The sequence below is a fragment of the Cervus canadensis genome, chromosome 29 (genome assembly GCF_019320065.1).
Source record: "Cervus canadensis isolate Bull #8, Minnesota chromosome 29, ASM1932006v1, whole genome shotgun sequence".
Taxonomy (NCBI): Eukaryota; Metazoa; Chordata; class Mammalia; order Artiodactyla; family Cervidae; genus Cervus; species Cervus canadensis.
Window position 1 is genome coordinate 45,848,725 of NC_057414.1, and position 14,320 is coordinate 45,863,044.

Below are 14,320 nucleotides of genomic sequence, written 5' to 3' on the forward strand. Positions count from 1 at the left end.
GATGGGTGTCACTCCCTGGCGGCTTAGGGGCCATGGGTTTGTCCGTACGCAGGGGCCTCCTGGGCGCCTCGAGAGGGGACGAGAGTGGGTGGCCTTCAGCCCGGAGCTGCTCCAAGCCCCCTCCCTGCCAGGGCTGCCGCAACCCTGCCCTCTGGGGAGAGGTCACCAGCGAGGGGGGCCCCCGGGGGGCTGAAAGTCAGACTTCCTGACGCTTCCTTTCAGCCTGCTCCCCGGGAAGGCGGCCCCTCTCTGTCGCCGACCCTCGCGTCCACGGCGCATCTGCCCGTCTCACACATGTACTCAGTAAACGTCAGCTCTGACACAGTGCACGTCCTCCAAAGCTGCACACTCATCCGCTCCTGAAATAGCGCAACCGAGCACAATTTCCTCTCAATCCCTGAAAACATTACTGAAAGGGAAAAACAAAGTTTCAATTCATGCCTGTCATTAAAATCTTTAGACGTGGGGAATCCGACCAAGTCCCCAGGGGTCAGGACCCAGAAGGGGGGCCCGTGAGGAGCGCACACTCACTCCCACACGCACACACAGACTCCCACACGTGCCCGCACACGAGCTCGTGCACACGCGTGGACGAGAGCACCTCCCCCAGATCCTTGGGACGGACCCGAGTCCGGATCCGGTCCCTGCGTTGGCCAGCTTCTAGTTCTGGGTCAGTTCTTCTTTTTGACCTGGACCATTTTTAAAGTCTTTATTGAATTTATTACAGTATTGCTTCTGTTTTGTTTTGGGGTTTTTTGGCCCCAAGGTGTGTGGAATATTAGCCCCCTGACCCGGGACGGAACTCGTCCACCCTGCATTGGAAGGTGAAGTCTTAACCACTGAACCACCAGGGAAGTCCCCGGGTCAGTTTGTAAATCAGACACTTTGAGAAGCTGGGGCTCTTGGCAGAGACAATCCCCCCTCCCCCAGGACCTTCCTCCCCTGCCCAGCAGCTGAGGCAGCGATTGGGGTGGGGGGCTTCTTTGGGGTAAACAGCCCTCAGCAGTGGGGCTCCTGGGCTGAAGGTCAACCCCGTGTAGCTGGCCCGGAACCAAAACAGCCCTGCCCCAGGGAAGGTGGGGGGTCCCTTTAATACATGTCAGGGTGGCTGCCGGATGCCTGACGGGACCCGAGGCTGCCCTCCCACCGTCCCTCCCTGCTGGTCACTCCTCCTGGGACTCAGGGCCTGCCTTCCCGAACCCCACCCCCCCCGCCTTTCCTCTGCTCTGAGCCTGATGCCTCTCCCACCAACGCTCCCCTTTTCCCACCCAGGGCCTTGGTTTCTGCTGGCCGACAACATCGTGAGTCTGCACGTGGAGTGGGGAAGGGGAGACCAATGTTCTGGGACCCCTTCCCAGGAGGACATGGCCCGGACGCCCCTGGGGACCCTTGGCTCAGCCTTGCTGTCCAGCTGCAGCCCTGGGCACCCCTGAAGTCAGGAGTCCACGATCAAGGTGCAGGGTTTGGTACCTGAGGCTGGGAGACGGCCTCTGGGGGGCATCTCCCCCAGCTCTGGAGGGTCAGTGTTGGCCATTCCTCGGCTTGTAGAAGTGTCACCCTGCCTCTGCTTCACGTTTCTGTGGGGTTCTCCTGCACATCTGCGTGCTCACGTCTGCGGTTCACAGGGAGCCCCCTCCACGCCGGTGAGTTCCGTCCAAGAGCGCGTTTGTGAGGCCAGCTGGTCCCTGAGTCCGGCACAGTCGCCTCAGTGCCCGTTAACGCAGCCGGCCGTGCGGTGCCCTTCCGGGCTGGGTGTGTGCTCCTCGCACGCCCCCCTCCACTCGCTCACGTATTCCCACGTGTGTGTCCACTGTCAGCACGTGGCTGTCCTCAGCAGTTACAGCTGCATCAGCGCCGCTTTACCCTTGGTTCCGGGCATCCTGGGCCTGAAACCAAGACGCCGCACTACTGTACTCTGTGCTTTAGATGCTAAGCTGTGTCCAACTCTGTGAGCCCGTGGACTGTAGCCCGCCAGGCTCCTCTGTCCGTGGGATTATCCCAGCAAGAATACTGCAGTGGGTTGCCATTTCCTTCCTGCTCTGTACAGTCCTGAGAGGCACAACCCCCCGTGACGCGTGATGCATGCATGTGGCAAAGCCCTTCAGACACGTGAAGTAACTTGCGTGATTGGACGTGCACACACACGCGCCTCTTTGAAGGTTCGATGTGGAGGTTCGTATGTAGGGGACTTGCTGTATAAGGACCCCAGTCGTGTTGGATTAGGGGTCCTTCCTAATGACCTCGTCTTAACTAATCGCAGCTGCAGGGACCGTGTTTCTAAATAAAGTCACATTCGAGGGGCGCAGGCTTCACCTTGTGAATCTGGGGGCACCCAGGTCAATCCTGAATCGTCCCTGAGCGGGGCAGGCTTGTCGAGCAGGGGGAGCGGGAGTCACTCTGACCTGCCCTGTTGGGGTGAGGGGGGGGGCCCTCGGGACTGCTGTTGCCTCCGGTACTGACAGCCCAGCCCGCTCCTGGACCCCTGCTCAGAGCCCGGGACTCAGCCGGAGCAGGACGGGAGAGGCTCCTGTCTCCCGGCCGTGCGTCCCGCTGGACGTGACCACGGCGATCCCGTGAGCAGGAAGTGAGGTGGCTCCCGGTGTGATGAGAGGAGCGGGAGGTGGAGGAAGCCGGTGGCAGGGGTGGACCGGCCCCGAGCAGTGCCGAGAGGAGAGGTGGGTGAGGGGCAGGGGAGAAGCCACAGAGGTGAAGGCCCAGGGCAGGAAAGAGGGGGCTGCGTGGACAGAGGTGCTTTCCCACCCTGGGTGCTCTTCCCCGGCGTTCCCGGAAGAAGGGTGGCCTCGGGCACGGGCTGGAGGCCCAGGTGCCCAGCAGGTGCGCGCTGAGTGGCCCACAGAGAGGCCGCTGCCCTCAGGGGCAGGCCTGTGAGTTAGTGTCAAGGACGTGGTCTACCCAGAGCTCCTGGCACGCAGTGGGTACAGCCGGATGGTGGTGTTCCCAGCATCGGGAGGATGGCAAGCTGGCCCAGCCATTTCAGGGGGCAGGGGGCAGAGTGTTGGAACCAGGATGAATACATGAAGGAAGGAAGGATGGGCCATTTCCTCCTCTTTATCTGCTTGGGAGGAAGATGTTCCCAGATACCGAAGTGCAGGCACTCGAAGAATTCCACCTCCTGAAATGTGGCAGCAAAGCCCAGGCCGCTTGGCTTCATCTGGTTCGTGGCGTCGTCGAGATTCTGAAGCCTGGTGGGTCCTCCACGTCTCATCATCACAGCAGGTGGTTGCCAGAGAGGCCGTGGGGAGCGAGAGCAGGATCCTCAGGACGGGCACGTCCCTCGGGGAAGTCAGCACTTGTCCTCCGTCCTGCCCAGAGACCCCGCCGGCCCCCCTGCTCCTGCCTTGGCCCCGCCATCTGTGTCCGGCCACAGGACGCTAGTTGACTGCAAGGTGAAGTTAGCCTTCTTGCAAATGGTGCTGGGCTTCAGGGGGTCTGTGAGAGCAGCACTGGGGATGCTCCATCCACCCGCAGAGCCGCTGCATTCCAGCAGCGCTGGGGAGAAAGCCGTAGGGGAGGCTCTGCGGTGGGAGCCGCTTCTGGGCCAGCGCAGGCGTGGTTGTGGGTTCAAGAACCAAAGGATCACAGTGGTGGGATGCAAGGGCTCCGTGAATAAAAAGGGGATGAGTAACATGCTGATCAACTTGGCAACGACAAGGGACGAAAGAGACAGCAAAGTGAAATAGCAAATGGAGAGTGAGGCGGAAAGAAGCCAGACACATCCAATTTTGTACTAAATGTGAATCACTTGAACCCCTCTGTTTAAAGGCAGAGACTGTCAGAAGGGTTTTTGTTTTTATTTATTTTCTAAAAGATGTGTTTCTTTTTAGCTGCAGCGGATCTTGGTTGCTGAATGCGGGCTTTCTCTAGTTGCGGCGAGTGGGGGACGGCTCTAGCTGCGCTGCTCCGGCTCCTAGTTGCGGGGGTTCTCTGTCGCGGAGCGCAGGCTCCAGGCTCCTGGGCTGCAGTGGTCGTGGCTCGCGAGCAGGCTTGAGCTCACGCGCCGCAGCTGTAGTGCACGGGCTTCGTCACTCCCTGGCGTGTGGGATCTTCCCGGACCGGGGATCAAACCCGTGTCCCCTGCATTGCAGGGCACATTCTTAACCACTGGACCCGCAGGGAAGCCCCCAGAGGGTTTTTATTTTTAACAAACACATTGTTCAAAGGAATTCAGTCAAACACACTGGTCATGACAGTTGAAAAATGAAGGGAAGGCCAAGGGATGCCCAGCAAGTGCACACAGAAGGAAAAAACAAACGCAGGGTGGGGAGCAGCGGGGTCCGCGCCACGCCTGGCCCGGAAGAGGCACCGTTTCCAGGGAAGACATGGCCGTAAACGCTCATGCCTCCGAGAGCACAACAACATATGGATGGCAAAAGCTGCTGGAAACGCAGGGGTCGACTACGACACTCACGGGACACTTCGGGACATCTCGCTCAGAACGGGCGATTCTAGCCCGTGAAATGTAAGTGAAGGCATCGACGGTTACATGTTGCAGTTGTGGGTCATTCTGGATTCCAACAATAAGCCTAAATCACTGTCCCTGAAGCCTATAGACGTGAAACCAGCACCCCCAAACCTGGCTCCTTCTAGCGACCAGCCTGCAGGACTCACCTTCACAGTGTGGGCAGGGTCCCTGGGGAAGGCCCACCTCTCTTCTGCCTGGACCACTCTGGATGGCGGGCCGCACGGGGGAGGCCTTCTTCCCCCAGCCTCTCCTGGGCTGCTTGGCTTTCTGAGGACTCAGTTCCAAGAGCCGGGAGGTGGACAGGCCTGGGGGCCGTGACCTCACCCCCTGCTTTCGGTCTGGCATCCACAGAGCCCAGACGCAGCAGGAGGAGAGGCAGAGCCTCAGGGCCACATTTCAAACCCGCATTTTAGCTGTGGATCCTCCCAGTGGGGGTGTTTTCTTGGTCTGTTCCCGTGGAACACTTGTAAACACCAATCGTTTCATGTGACCATGCAAACACCTAACACACTTTGCAAAACTGAGATGAGGCTATGTAGATTCCCTGATTAGATCCCAATGCGATTAGAAGTAAATGGTTATAAGTACCAAAAAGGCTTACCTGTTCACGGATGAAGCGCTATCCTGAGTGGTCATCAGAGAGGCGGGCGTGGCGCTCGCAGGCCGAGTTCGGGGCTGAGCGCAGCCCCTCCAGGGGCAGAAAGGCACCTCCTGGCCCCTCCGACCCTCCTCCGGCCCCGACACAGCTCGTCTGCACACTGTTCCCGCGTCCCTTGCCAGTGGTTTTGCTGTGTTTGTAAGTGCCTCTTCCCAGGACGGTTGAAACTCACTCATTAATGCAAACACTAGCACAGCTAAATATGTAGATTATATTTTGTGTAGATTTTATGTAGATTATATTTTGTGTAGATTTTGTGTAGATTATATTTTGTGTAGATTTTGTGTAGATTATATTTTCTTTTTTCTTACCAAGTGCCTCCTGGGTGCCCACCGTCCACAAGGCACCCTGGGGTGCGGGACAAGCAGGCTTTGCTTCAGCAGAATCTGCCCAGCCTGGTGCTGGGCACAGAGCAGACGCCTGCTAGAAGGCCTCTTGCTGCCACATCTGTCTACCCCAACACCACCAAGTGCCGGAGCGTCTGCTGACCTGGGGACACCGGGGCGGGGAGGAAGCGGGCAGTGCCGGGCACCCCGTGTCGCCGACGTGTGTCTAGGGCGGCAAGCCGGGTCCTGGGGCTGGAGGCGTCTCATTAAACCCCCAAATCTCGGGTGCCTCTGATCAGCCATGGGTTGGCACCAGCAGTCCGTGTGAGAGTAAAACCAGGGCGGGGCCGCTCTCCTCCCCACCAGGGGTGGGCGACCTTTCCTCCCAGGCTGAGCTCAGAAGCCTGCGATGCTGGGGGTTGGTCCTCTCGATAATAGGTCTGCAAGCGTGCAGGGCGTGATGCGCCCCGAGGCGCAGGGCTCGGACCCGCGTGCAGTGCCCCGAGTGACAGGCGCTGGAGTCCGCAGTTACTGTAGAACTTCAGACAGGAGGAGGGGGCTGAAGGGGCCTGGGCTGCCCCCACCCACCGGCTCTCCATGGGGTGGGCTGCAGGAAGGGGTTGCTCCAGGGGCCTCGCTGAGTTTGGCTCTCTCCCTGGAAGAGGGCTTGCCGGGGCTCGCGGTGGAGGAGGGGCCCCTCTGGGAGGTGGACCATCCCAGGCCCTGCCCGGTGGCCGCTAAGCCTGAGGGGTCTCAGTCACGTGTTAGAGTGTGGCTCGCGGGAGGCTGGGGCCGAGAGCACCGGGGGAGCCCAGGGGACCCACCCTCTTCAGGGAGAGGACACGGGCTCATCGAGGCGTGGGGAGACTCTGGCCCTCCCCACCTCGCAGGCAGCCCCATGAGTGGGACGTGGGGCCAGGGAAGGAGCAGGAGCCCCCCCCCCACCAAGTGGCGGTGTTTCTCTGTGGTCTTCCCAGCACCGGGTGGGCGCCCTGTGGTCTCAACCCTGGGCCGGGCTTGCAGACACAGCCACGGAGGTGGGCAGGGCAGGGGTCCGCTGGGCTGGGCTGGGTGCTGCTGCCCGGGGCGGCAGGACAGGCCGTGAGGGGCTCAGTGCCTGACGGCGGCCTGGGCACTGGTTGGGAGGGGCCGTCTGAGCTGGACCCATCTGAGCAGAGCCCTCCTCCACGCACCCCCGCCCGTGCTGGGGACCCTGTCCCCCCACCCAGCACCAGCCTATCTTCTAGATCCTTTCTTCAGCTCTTCTCACGTCGCCTCCCCACTGCCCTTGGAGGTGGGTCCCGCCAGCAACCCCGTTCCACAGACGGGGTCACCATTGGGTATTTGGTGACCTTGGACCTTACCATCCTCTGGGGAAGCAGAGACTCTGGGGGCTCGGCCTGCCCCTCTGGCCCAGCCTGGGTGCCCCTCAGGTCACGGAAGCATCACCGAGGCACAGCCACCCCTTTCTCCCAGCGTCTGACCCAGGCCTGGCCCGCAGGCCCCTTGGAGCAGAGGGTGGACCCATGAGGACCACCTCGGGTGGCTGGGACCTCAGGCAAGATGCGGAGGGGCCCGGGTCAGGGTTTGGCTGTACATTCAGGGGTGTCATGGGACAGGCGAACACGGCAGGTCAGCCGGGGTTGGACTGGGGAGGGGCGGTGGTCAGTCCCCCACAGGTCCTGGGCGGGCTGCATCCCAACGCCACGTGGACCCCTCCACCCCCTGCCCCTTGGCAGGGCCAGCATGTGAGGCTGCCCCCCGGGCAGCACAGCGCTGGCAGGGGGAAGGCGGGGGAATGGGGGGGGTGCTGGTATTCCTTGGGGGGGCCCAGCTGTGCCCAGCACATGTCACCAGGAAGCCCAAGGCCCTCGCCACGGGCGCGCGGCTGGGAGCAGCTGGCCACAGGCAGGCCCCTGAACAAAGAGCCTTTGAGCAGCGTTCGCGCCTGCCCCGCGCGCTCGGGCCAGCTGACCCTCCCGGGAATGCCGAGGCTGGCTCCCTCTGTGGCTTATCGGGTCCCACGTGGAGGTGGAACAGCTGGCCCTGGGGCCCTAGGCTCAGTGTGGGGAGCACCGGCCCCCACCACGGGAACACCTCCTGGCCAGGGCCGGGCAGCCCGCGCGCCCTCCTGAGACCTTGCCCTGGTTGCCCGCACCCCTGGCTCCAGTGGTGGTGTGGTCTGGCCCCCACGTCCGCCTCTCCTCTGGGCCCCCCGTCTGCCTGGTGAAATCCTGTTTATCCCAGAACACACAGGCGTCCTTCTCACCCGGGAAGCCTTTGAGGGACCAGGAGCTCCTGCAAGGGGCCCCCCAGCCCCTGAGCTGGCCTCACGTCTGGCCGTGGGGCTCCCGGGGAGGACGTGATGCCTTCTGTCCTCAAACCCAATTTCTGCTTCCCGTCAGCACGCACGCCTCCAGAACACAAGGCCCAGTGCTTAATTCCCGGCAGTTAAGCATCTCAATCTCTTTAAAATTGGTTTTTCATTATGAAGATAACAGAGCAGTTACATCTGCGCATCAGGGAGATAAGGATAAGGGTCCACGAGGCTTCCTGGGTTGTTTGGCAGAAGGACAAAACCAACCCTTTTATCCGAGAGGCCAGGCTCCACGTGCAGGCTCAGATGCGCGGGGCTGAGCCCCCAGGCCACTCGCCGTCTGTCGCGTGGGGGCTGGGCTCGCGGGCTGTTCCCAGAGCCCCTGAGCCAGGCGGTGTGGGCAGCGCTGGGCCTCACAGCCCCCTGGACTGTGGACCACCTTCCCGGTGGTTGAGAGGGTTCGCAAGCAGATAGAGATGAAGCGACAGATAAGACTGCCACGTGGACCGTCACCCCTCTTGCAGGGAGCGGTGGAGCCATGGTGATTACGAAACGCCCGAGGCATCTGTCGTCCCCCCTCTGTGGACCAGAGCTGGAAGAGTCAGATAAGCACCTGCTTCACTGAACCGTTATCTCCACTCACAGGCTTCACAGATCTGCTGTCAACCCCCGTCACCCTCGAAACCCCGTCAGAGGGTGTCGGCCATGCCCCTTACTGGTAACGTGGTCGAGTTCGGGGGTCCTGGCGTCCAGCTGCCCCCTGGCAGGGCCTGCTCATGTAGAGTGAGCGGGCCCCCAGGCCAGCGCCCTCTGCCCAGCTGGCACGCAGGCTCAGGGGCTCAGATACGCCCGTGTCCAGCAGTGGCTTGGGCTCTGCGCTTCGCTTACCCCCTCACCCTCCCCGGGGGTCTTGGCTGTGCCCGCGTGGCTTTTGCACACAGTGGCTGAGCCCGTCTGCTCATTTAATGCTGAACTAACACACGCGCCATGAAGATTCAGAGCCACGGGCTCCAGGGTGGCCGTTTCCGCCCTGCTGGACCGGCCCCGAAGGTCTAGGCGAAGGCCTGAGCGCAGAGCCCCAGGGACATGGGGACATTTGTGTCATGGAAAAACACATAAACCACGCAGGTCACTGTTTCCAAGTGCATTTAACTTGTCAATAACATTGTGCCCTGGCCACCTCCGTCTTGTTTCAGACCTTTGTCCTCACCCATCAGCAGCGGCTCCCATTTGTCCCCCCCGGCCCCAGCCCCTGACAACCACGGATAGGTTATTTTTATTAGCATTGTAGCAACACGCATAGAAGGTCCAGTTACTACCCTGACTGTTTTTAAGTGCACAGTTCGGTGGCATTAAGTGCATGTTGAAACATCACACCGTCCGCCTCCAGAAGGTCCCTATCTTTCCAAACAGAGACTCTGCCCCATCAGCCACTCCGGCCCCCGCACCCCCTCCCAGCCCCTGGCCCCACCGTCGACTTCCTGTCTCTCTGGATGTGACCCCTCCAGGGACCTCCTGTGAGGAGGATCACGCAGGATTTGTCCTTCTGTGTCTGGTGTATGTCACCGAGCGCAGTGTCCCCAAGGTTCATCCCCATCCCGGGCCTGTCAGCGTTTCCTTCCTTTTAAGGCCGCGTGCGATTCCGCTGGGGGCGGGGCAGGGGGCACGTGGGTTGCTTCCACCTTCTGGCTGTTGTGAACAGTGCTGCAGTGAACACGGGTGTGCAAACCTCTTTGAGCTCCAACGTCCCGTTTTCCTTCTTCTTTCTTCATTGTTTAGAGGATCCGTGCAGGAGTGGGATCGCCGAGTGTGTTCTATTTTCGATTTTTCAAGGACCCTGCATCCTGCTCTCCACAGCGGCCACGCCGTCATGCGTTCCCACCGGCCATGCACCCAGCTCCGGCAGCTCCACGCCTGTGCCGACACGCACTCGGCTTCTCTGAGAGCTGCCGGCCTGCTAGGCGTAGGTGGCCTGCTGTGGCCTCAGTTAGCTTCCTGATGAACAGACAGGGCATCTTTGAATGTGCTGGGTGACCATTTGTACGTCTTCTCTAGAGAAATGCCTTCTTTAGTAGTGTTAGTGGCTCAGTCCTGTCCAACTCTTTACGACCCCGTGGACTGTAGCCCGCCAGGCTCCTCTGTCCATGGGATTCTCCAGGCAAGAATACTGGAGTGGGTTGCCATTCCCTTCTCCAGCGGATCTTCCTGATCCAGGGATCGAACCCAGGTTTCCTGCATTGCAGGCGGATTCTTTACCGTCTGAGCTGATGCCTTCTTTACCCATTTTTAATTGGGTGGTTGCTTAGGAACTTGATTTTAGAAATAAATTTAAATTTTTCAAATAGTCACTGCCAATGGCCACTCCACACCCATCGTCAGAGATACACACGGGGGCCGGGGACCGCCGCACAGCAGGAGGGCATGGCCTCCCCCTGGGGGGCTTCCTGGCTGCTTGGGGCCCCCGTGTCTCCCTGTCCGGACTGCTTCCTGCGGGCGTGGAGTCTCAGTCTGAGCCCTGGTCCCAGCGCCAAGCTGCTTGGAGGCCTCTGGTCCATGAGGCCGCCCGCAGCTGGGAGGCGACCTTGCTGTGTCTGAGGGACGGTGGCGGGTGGGAGGGGGGTGGGAGGGGGGTGGGAGGGGGCCCTCCCCCCTCCAGTGGCGGCAGTCTTGGCAGAGGTCCCTGGCGGGAGGACGCCCCCTCCCCCCGCAGGACGGGGCTCAGGGCCACATCCTTGACCTCTGCTTGCATCCGGGCACATGGGCCCCACGTGGGCCGCGGATGGGGCCTCCGCCGCCTCTGCTATCAGCGGAGGAGTCAGGTGTGCTGGGGGGCTGTGGGGGGTGGGCTGGGCGCCTGAGCTGGACTGGGAAGGGGGCGGGAGGCGGGGCAGAGCCAGATACAGAGCCCTGGGGACAGGGGCGGGGCGGGCGCCCCGGGCCAATGGGAGGCTCTGGGGGCCGAGGGGAGCCTCCGTGTGGGTGACAGGGCCGGGCTGGGGCTTGAGCAGAGGGGTGGGGGAGGGGTCTGCCGTTGCCGGGCCCTGGGGGAGCGGGAGGCCTCTGCGGCGGCTGTAGGCCCACGCCGGTCCTGGTCTACAGAGATGGCTGAGCTACGGGCCTGCCCCTGCCCAGGGCAGAGAAAGCCCAGGGCTAGGAGGGCAGCTGGGCAGGGGAGGGGATCATCCTCTGGGTCTGATCGCTGATACTAGAGGCTGGTCTCACTGGTTCTCCCTGGAGCTGAGAGAAGGTGTCCCTTCCCTACCCTGGGCCTCTTGGCATTGGGTCGGGGGGGGGGGAGGTCCCCTGACTCAGAGGTGGTCCCACAGGATGACGTGGGGTCAGCCCTCCTGCAGGTCCTGGCCCACCCACCCCGAGCCTCCACAAATGGACAGTCAAGTCCAGTCAAACCCCCGGAGTAGCCCCTGGCCCAGGGTGGCCAGGGCCAGAGTCCCTGCTGGTCCGCAGCTTCGGGCCCGCCCGTCTGCCCTCCTAGCACCTGGGTCAGTGAACAGGGGGCTCCAAGAGATGGTGATGGCCCAAGCCACAGGGAGACGCCCGGGTCCCGGTGCGCAGGGCTCAGTCCTGAGGGCCAAGGCCACAGGGAGACGCCCGGGTCCCAGTGAGCAGGGCTCAGTCCTGAGGGCCCGGCTTTGGCCCCGGGTGCCATGCTGCCCAGCGCTCAGGGCTGACGGCGTGGAGATCCTTTCATCCCAGGCACGTGTGTGCGCCCACTGACCCAGGTCCTCCCCTGCCCAGCGCGCCGGTGGCCCCACTGTGATGAGCACTGCGGCTGGGGCTCAGGCTCGCGGTGACGGGGTGAAGGCCCCCAGCAACCAGCCCCAGCCTCCAGCTGCATTCCAGACTCAAACAGGATTTGGGGATTAGCCTTCTTTTAAATTATCCCTACACCTCACTCCTCCAAAGGAGGAGTCCTGCAGCCTGAGCCCCCCAGCCTGAGAAGGGCCCGGGTAGCTCTGAGTGAGAGGCTAGGATAATCGAGTGGAGGGAGGGGTGGGGAGCACCCCAGCAGCCTCCCGGGAGGCGCTTCTTCATCTGAATGTCTGTCATAAGCTCTTTTGTGGTCCTAAGACTTCCACCGCATTGAATATACTTAGGACGTGGCTGAGGAATGTATTTAAGTGATTAAAAAAATGTATCAAAGTAACAAAAACCCTCATTCGTGGTTGATCAGCCCAATGGTGTGTGGATTTGCAGAGCTGGGGTACAGGCTCTGGGGATTGCTCTTTGGGGGGCTCTGTCCGTCCCCATGGGGCCATCAGTGGGCCCATGGCTCCCTCTGTGAAGGTGCTGGCCCTGGCGTCTCAGCTTTGGGGAGCTGGAGGTGGCGGCTCTGTGGCCCTTGTCATGATGGCCAGACACCAGGAGCTGGACCCTTCACACCTGCTTCCCCATTCACCGCAGGGGCCTCCTTGGCCGCCATCCACTCATCACACCCTCTTAGGACTGGCTGGGCCGGAATCTTGGGAAACACGCGTACGAGACAAAGCGCTTGTCCCAGGGAGCCCCAGGCTGCTCATCCTTCGTTCAGCAGATCCAGGCCCCGGGCTCCACCGTCCCAGGTGCCCCCGGGGTACCCACCCCACCCTGACCAACTCGGCCTTGCCCACCAGAAACCTTGTCACGAAAGGACACTTCCCCACCTTTTCTCCCAGCACGCCCTGAGCGTGCCCAGCACACACACTGGGCGCTGTATGCCACTCTAACTGCGGAGCCCTGGGAAGCACCCTCCACCGTGGCTCCCTGGGGGCACAGGCGAGGCCGGGCGTGGGACCCGGGCCTGTGCCCTTACCCGTGGGAGCCGAAGTGCTCTGACAGGGCTGGGCCCCCGGGGCGAAGACGGAGCAGGACACGAGCTGCAGACAGAGTCCTCAGGCCCGTCCGTGGCGGCCTTCTCAGAACTTCCCTCCTTTATGAGGCCGAGGGATAGTCCATTGTTGGTGCCCCGCACCTTGCTCTGACTGTTCAGAGCCCTTTAGCATTTCTTTTGCATTTAAGAGGGCTATTTCAGGGGGCGGGGCGGGGGGGGGGGAGGCGGAAGTCTTCAGGGTTTTGAGAGGGATGCATTGAATCTACGGATCACTTTGAATTGTTGAGTTGTGTTGACTTCTTAACTGTATTAATTTGTCCAGTCCATGAACATGTATTTCCATTTATTTGTCATCTTTCATTTCTTGAAGCAATCTTTTTTAGTTTTCATCATACAAGTCTCCCACCTCCTTAGTTGATTCATAAGTCTTTTTTAAATTTTTTTTGCTTCTAGTGCAAATCGAATTGTTTTATAGTATTCTTTCCAGATTGTTCATGGTTTGTGTATAGAAATGCAAAAATTTTTCTGATCAACTTCCCTGGTGACTCAGATGGTGAAGAATCTGCCTGCAGTAAGGGAGACCCAAGTTCCATCCCTGTGTCAGGAAGATCCCCTGGAGAAGGGAACGGCTACCCACTCCAGTATTCTTGCCTGGAGAATTCCATAGACAGAAGAGTCTGGTGGGCTATAGTTCATGGGATCACAAAGACTGATACGACTGAGTGACTAACAGTTTCACTTTTCTATCCTACTCTGCTGAATTCATTTATTAGATCTAACAGGCTTTTTGCATGAAATCTTTATGGCTTTCTATACCTAGGATCATATTGTCTGTGAACAGAGATAATTTGACTTCTTCCTTTCCAATTTGCAAGTCCTTTATTTATTCCCTAGTAGCTCTAGCTGGGACTTCAGTACAGTGTTGAATAGACACGGTGAGAGTGGGCATCCTTGTCTTGGTTCTGATCTTAGAGGAAAAGCCTCCAGCCTTTCTGTGTGGGTGCAGTGTTCACTGTGGGGCTTTCATATATGGCTTTTATTACCCAGTGGCAGGTTCCCTCTGTCCGTAGTTTGATTACAGTTTTTATCATGAAAGGGTGCTGAATTGTGTCAAATGCTTTTTTTTTTTTTTGCATCTTTTGTGATCAGGAGATCATGTGATTTTTTTCCCCCCTCATTCTGTTAATGTGATGTATTGTACTGGTTGATCTTCATGTGTTGAACTGACCTTGCATTCCGGGTATAAAGCCCACTCGGTCATAATGTCTCACCTTTTTTCTATGGTGCCGAGTGCAGTGGTGGACCTGGGCTTGGGCGGCCGGCCTGTCCAGGTGGACGACGCAGCAGACGGGGGCCCAGGCCACCTGCTCCCCATACGTGTCTCAGCAGAGGCTCCTGGTGTGGCTCCCGCCCGCAGGTGCGGCTGCAAGGTGAGCTCACGTGCCCTGTCCCCGCAGGAGATTGTCCTGGTCGTGTTCTTTGGGACGGAGTACGTGGTCCGCCTCTGGTCGGCTGGCTGCCGCAGCAAGTACGTGGGCATCTGGGGCCGGCTGCGCTTCGCCCGGAAGCCCATTTCCATCATTGGTGAGTCATGTCCGCCCCCCCTAGAAGGTTCACCCCAAGGTTTCCAGACACAGGCTGGGCACTGTCCCCCGGAATCTGGCAGGTAGACCCCCATCACACACACCACCAGGTGGAGTCCCCCTGA

The 14,320-nt window shown here is 60.3% G+C and overlaps 1 protein-coding gene across 4 annotated transcripts in view; it reads left to right on the forward strand.

Moving 5' to 3' along the window:
• Positions 1-14,320, forward strand: part of KCNQ1 (potassium voltage-gated channel subfamily Q member 1) — a 364,451-nt gene that overhangs the window by 79,068 nt on the left and 271,063 nt on the right. For all 4 annotated transcript variants that reach the window (XM_043452116.1, XM_043452115.1, XM_043452118.1 and 1 more), the window contains exon 3: positions 14,070-14,196. In XM_043452116.1, coding sequence (XP_043308051.1) covers positions 14,070-14,196 — 127 coding nt within the window. The remainder of the gene's footprint in view (positions 1-14,069; positions 14,197-14,320) is intronic.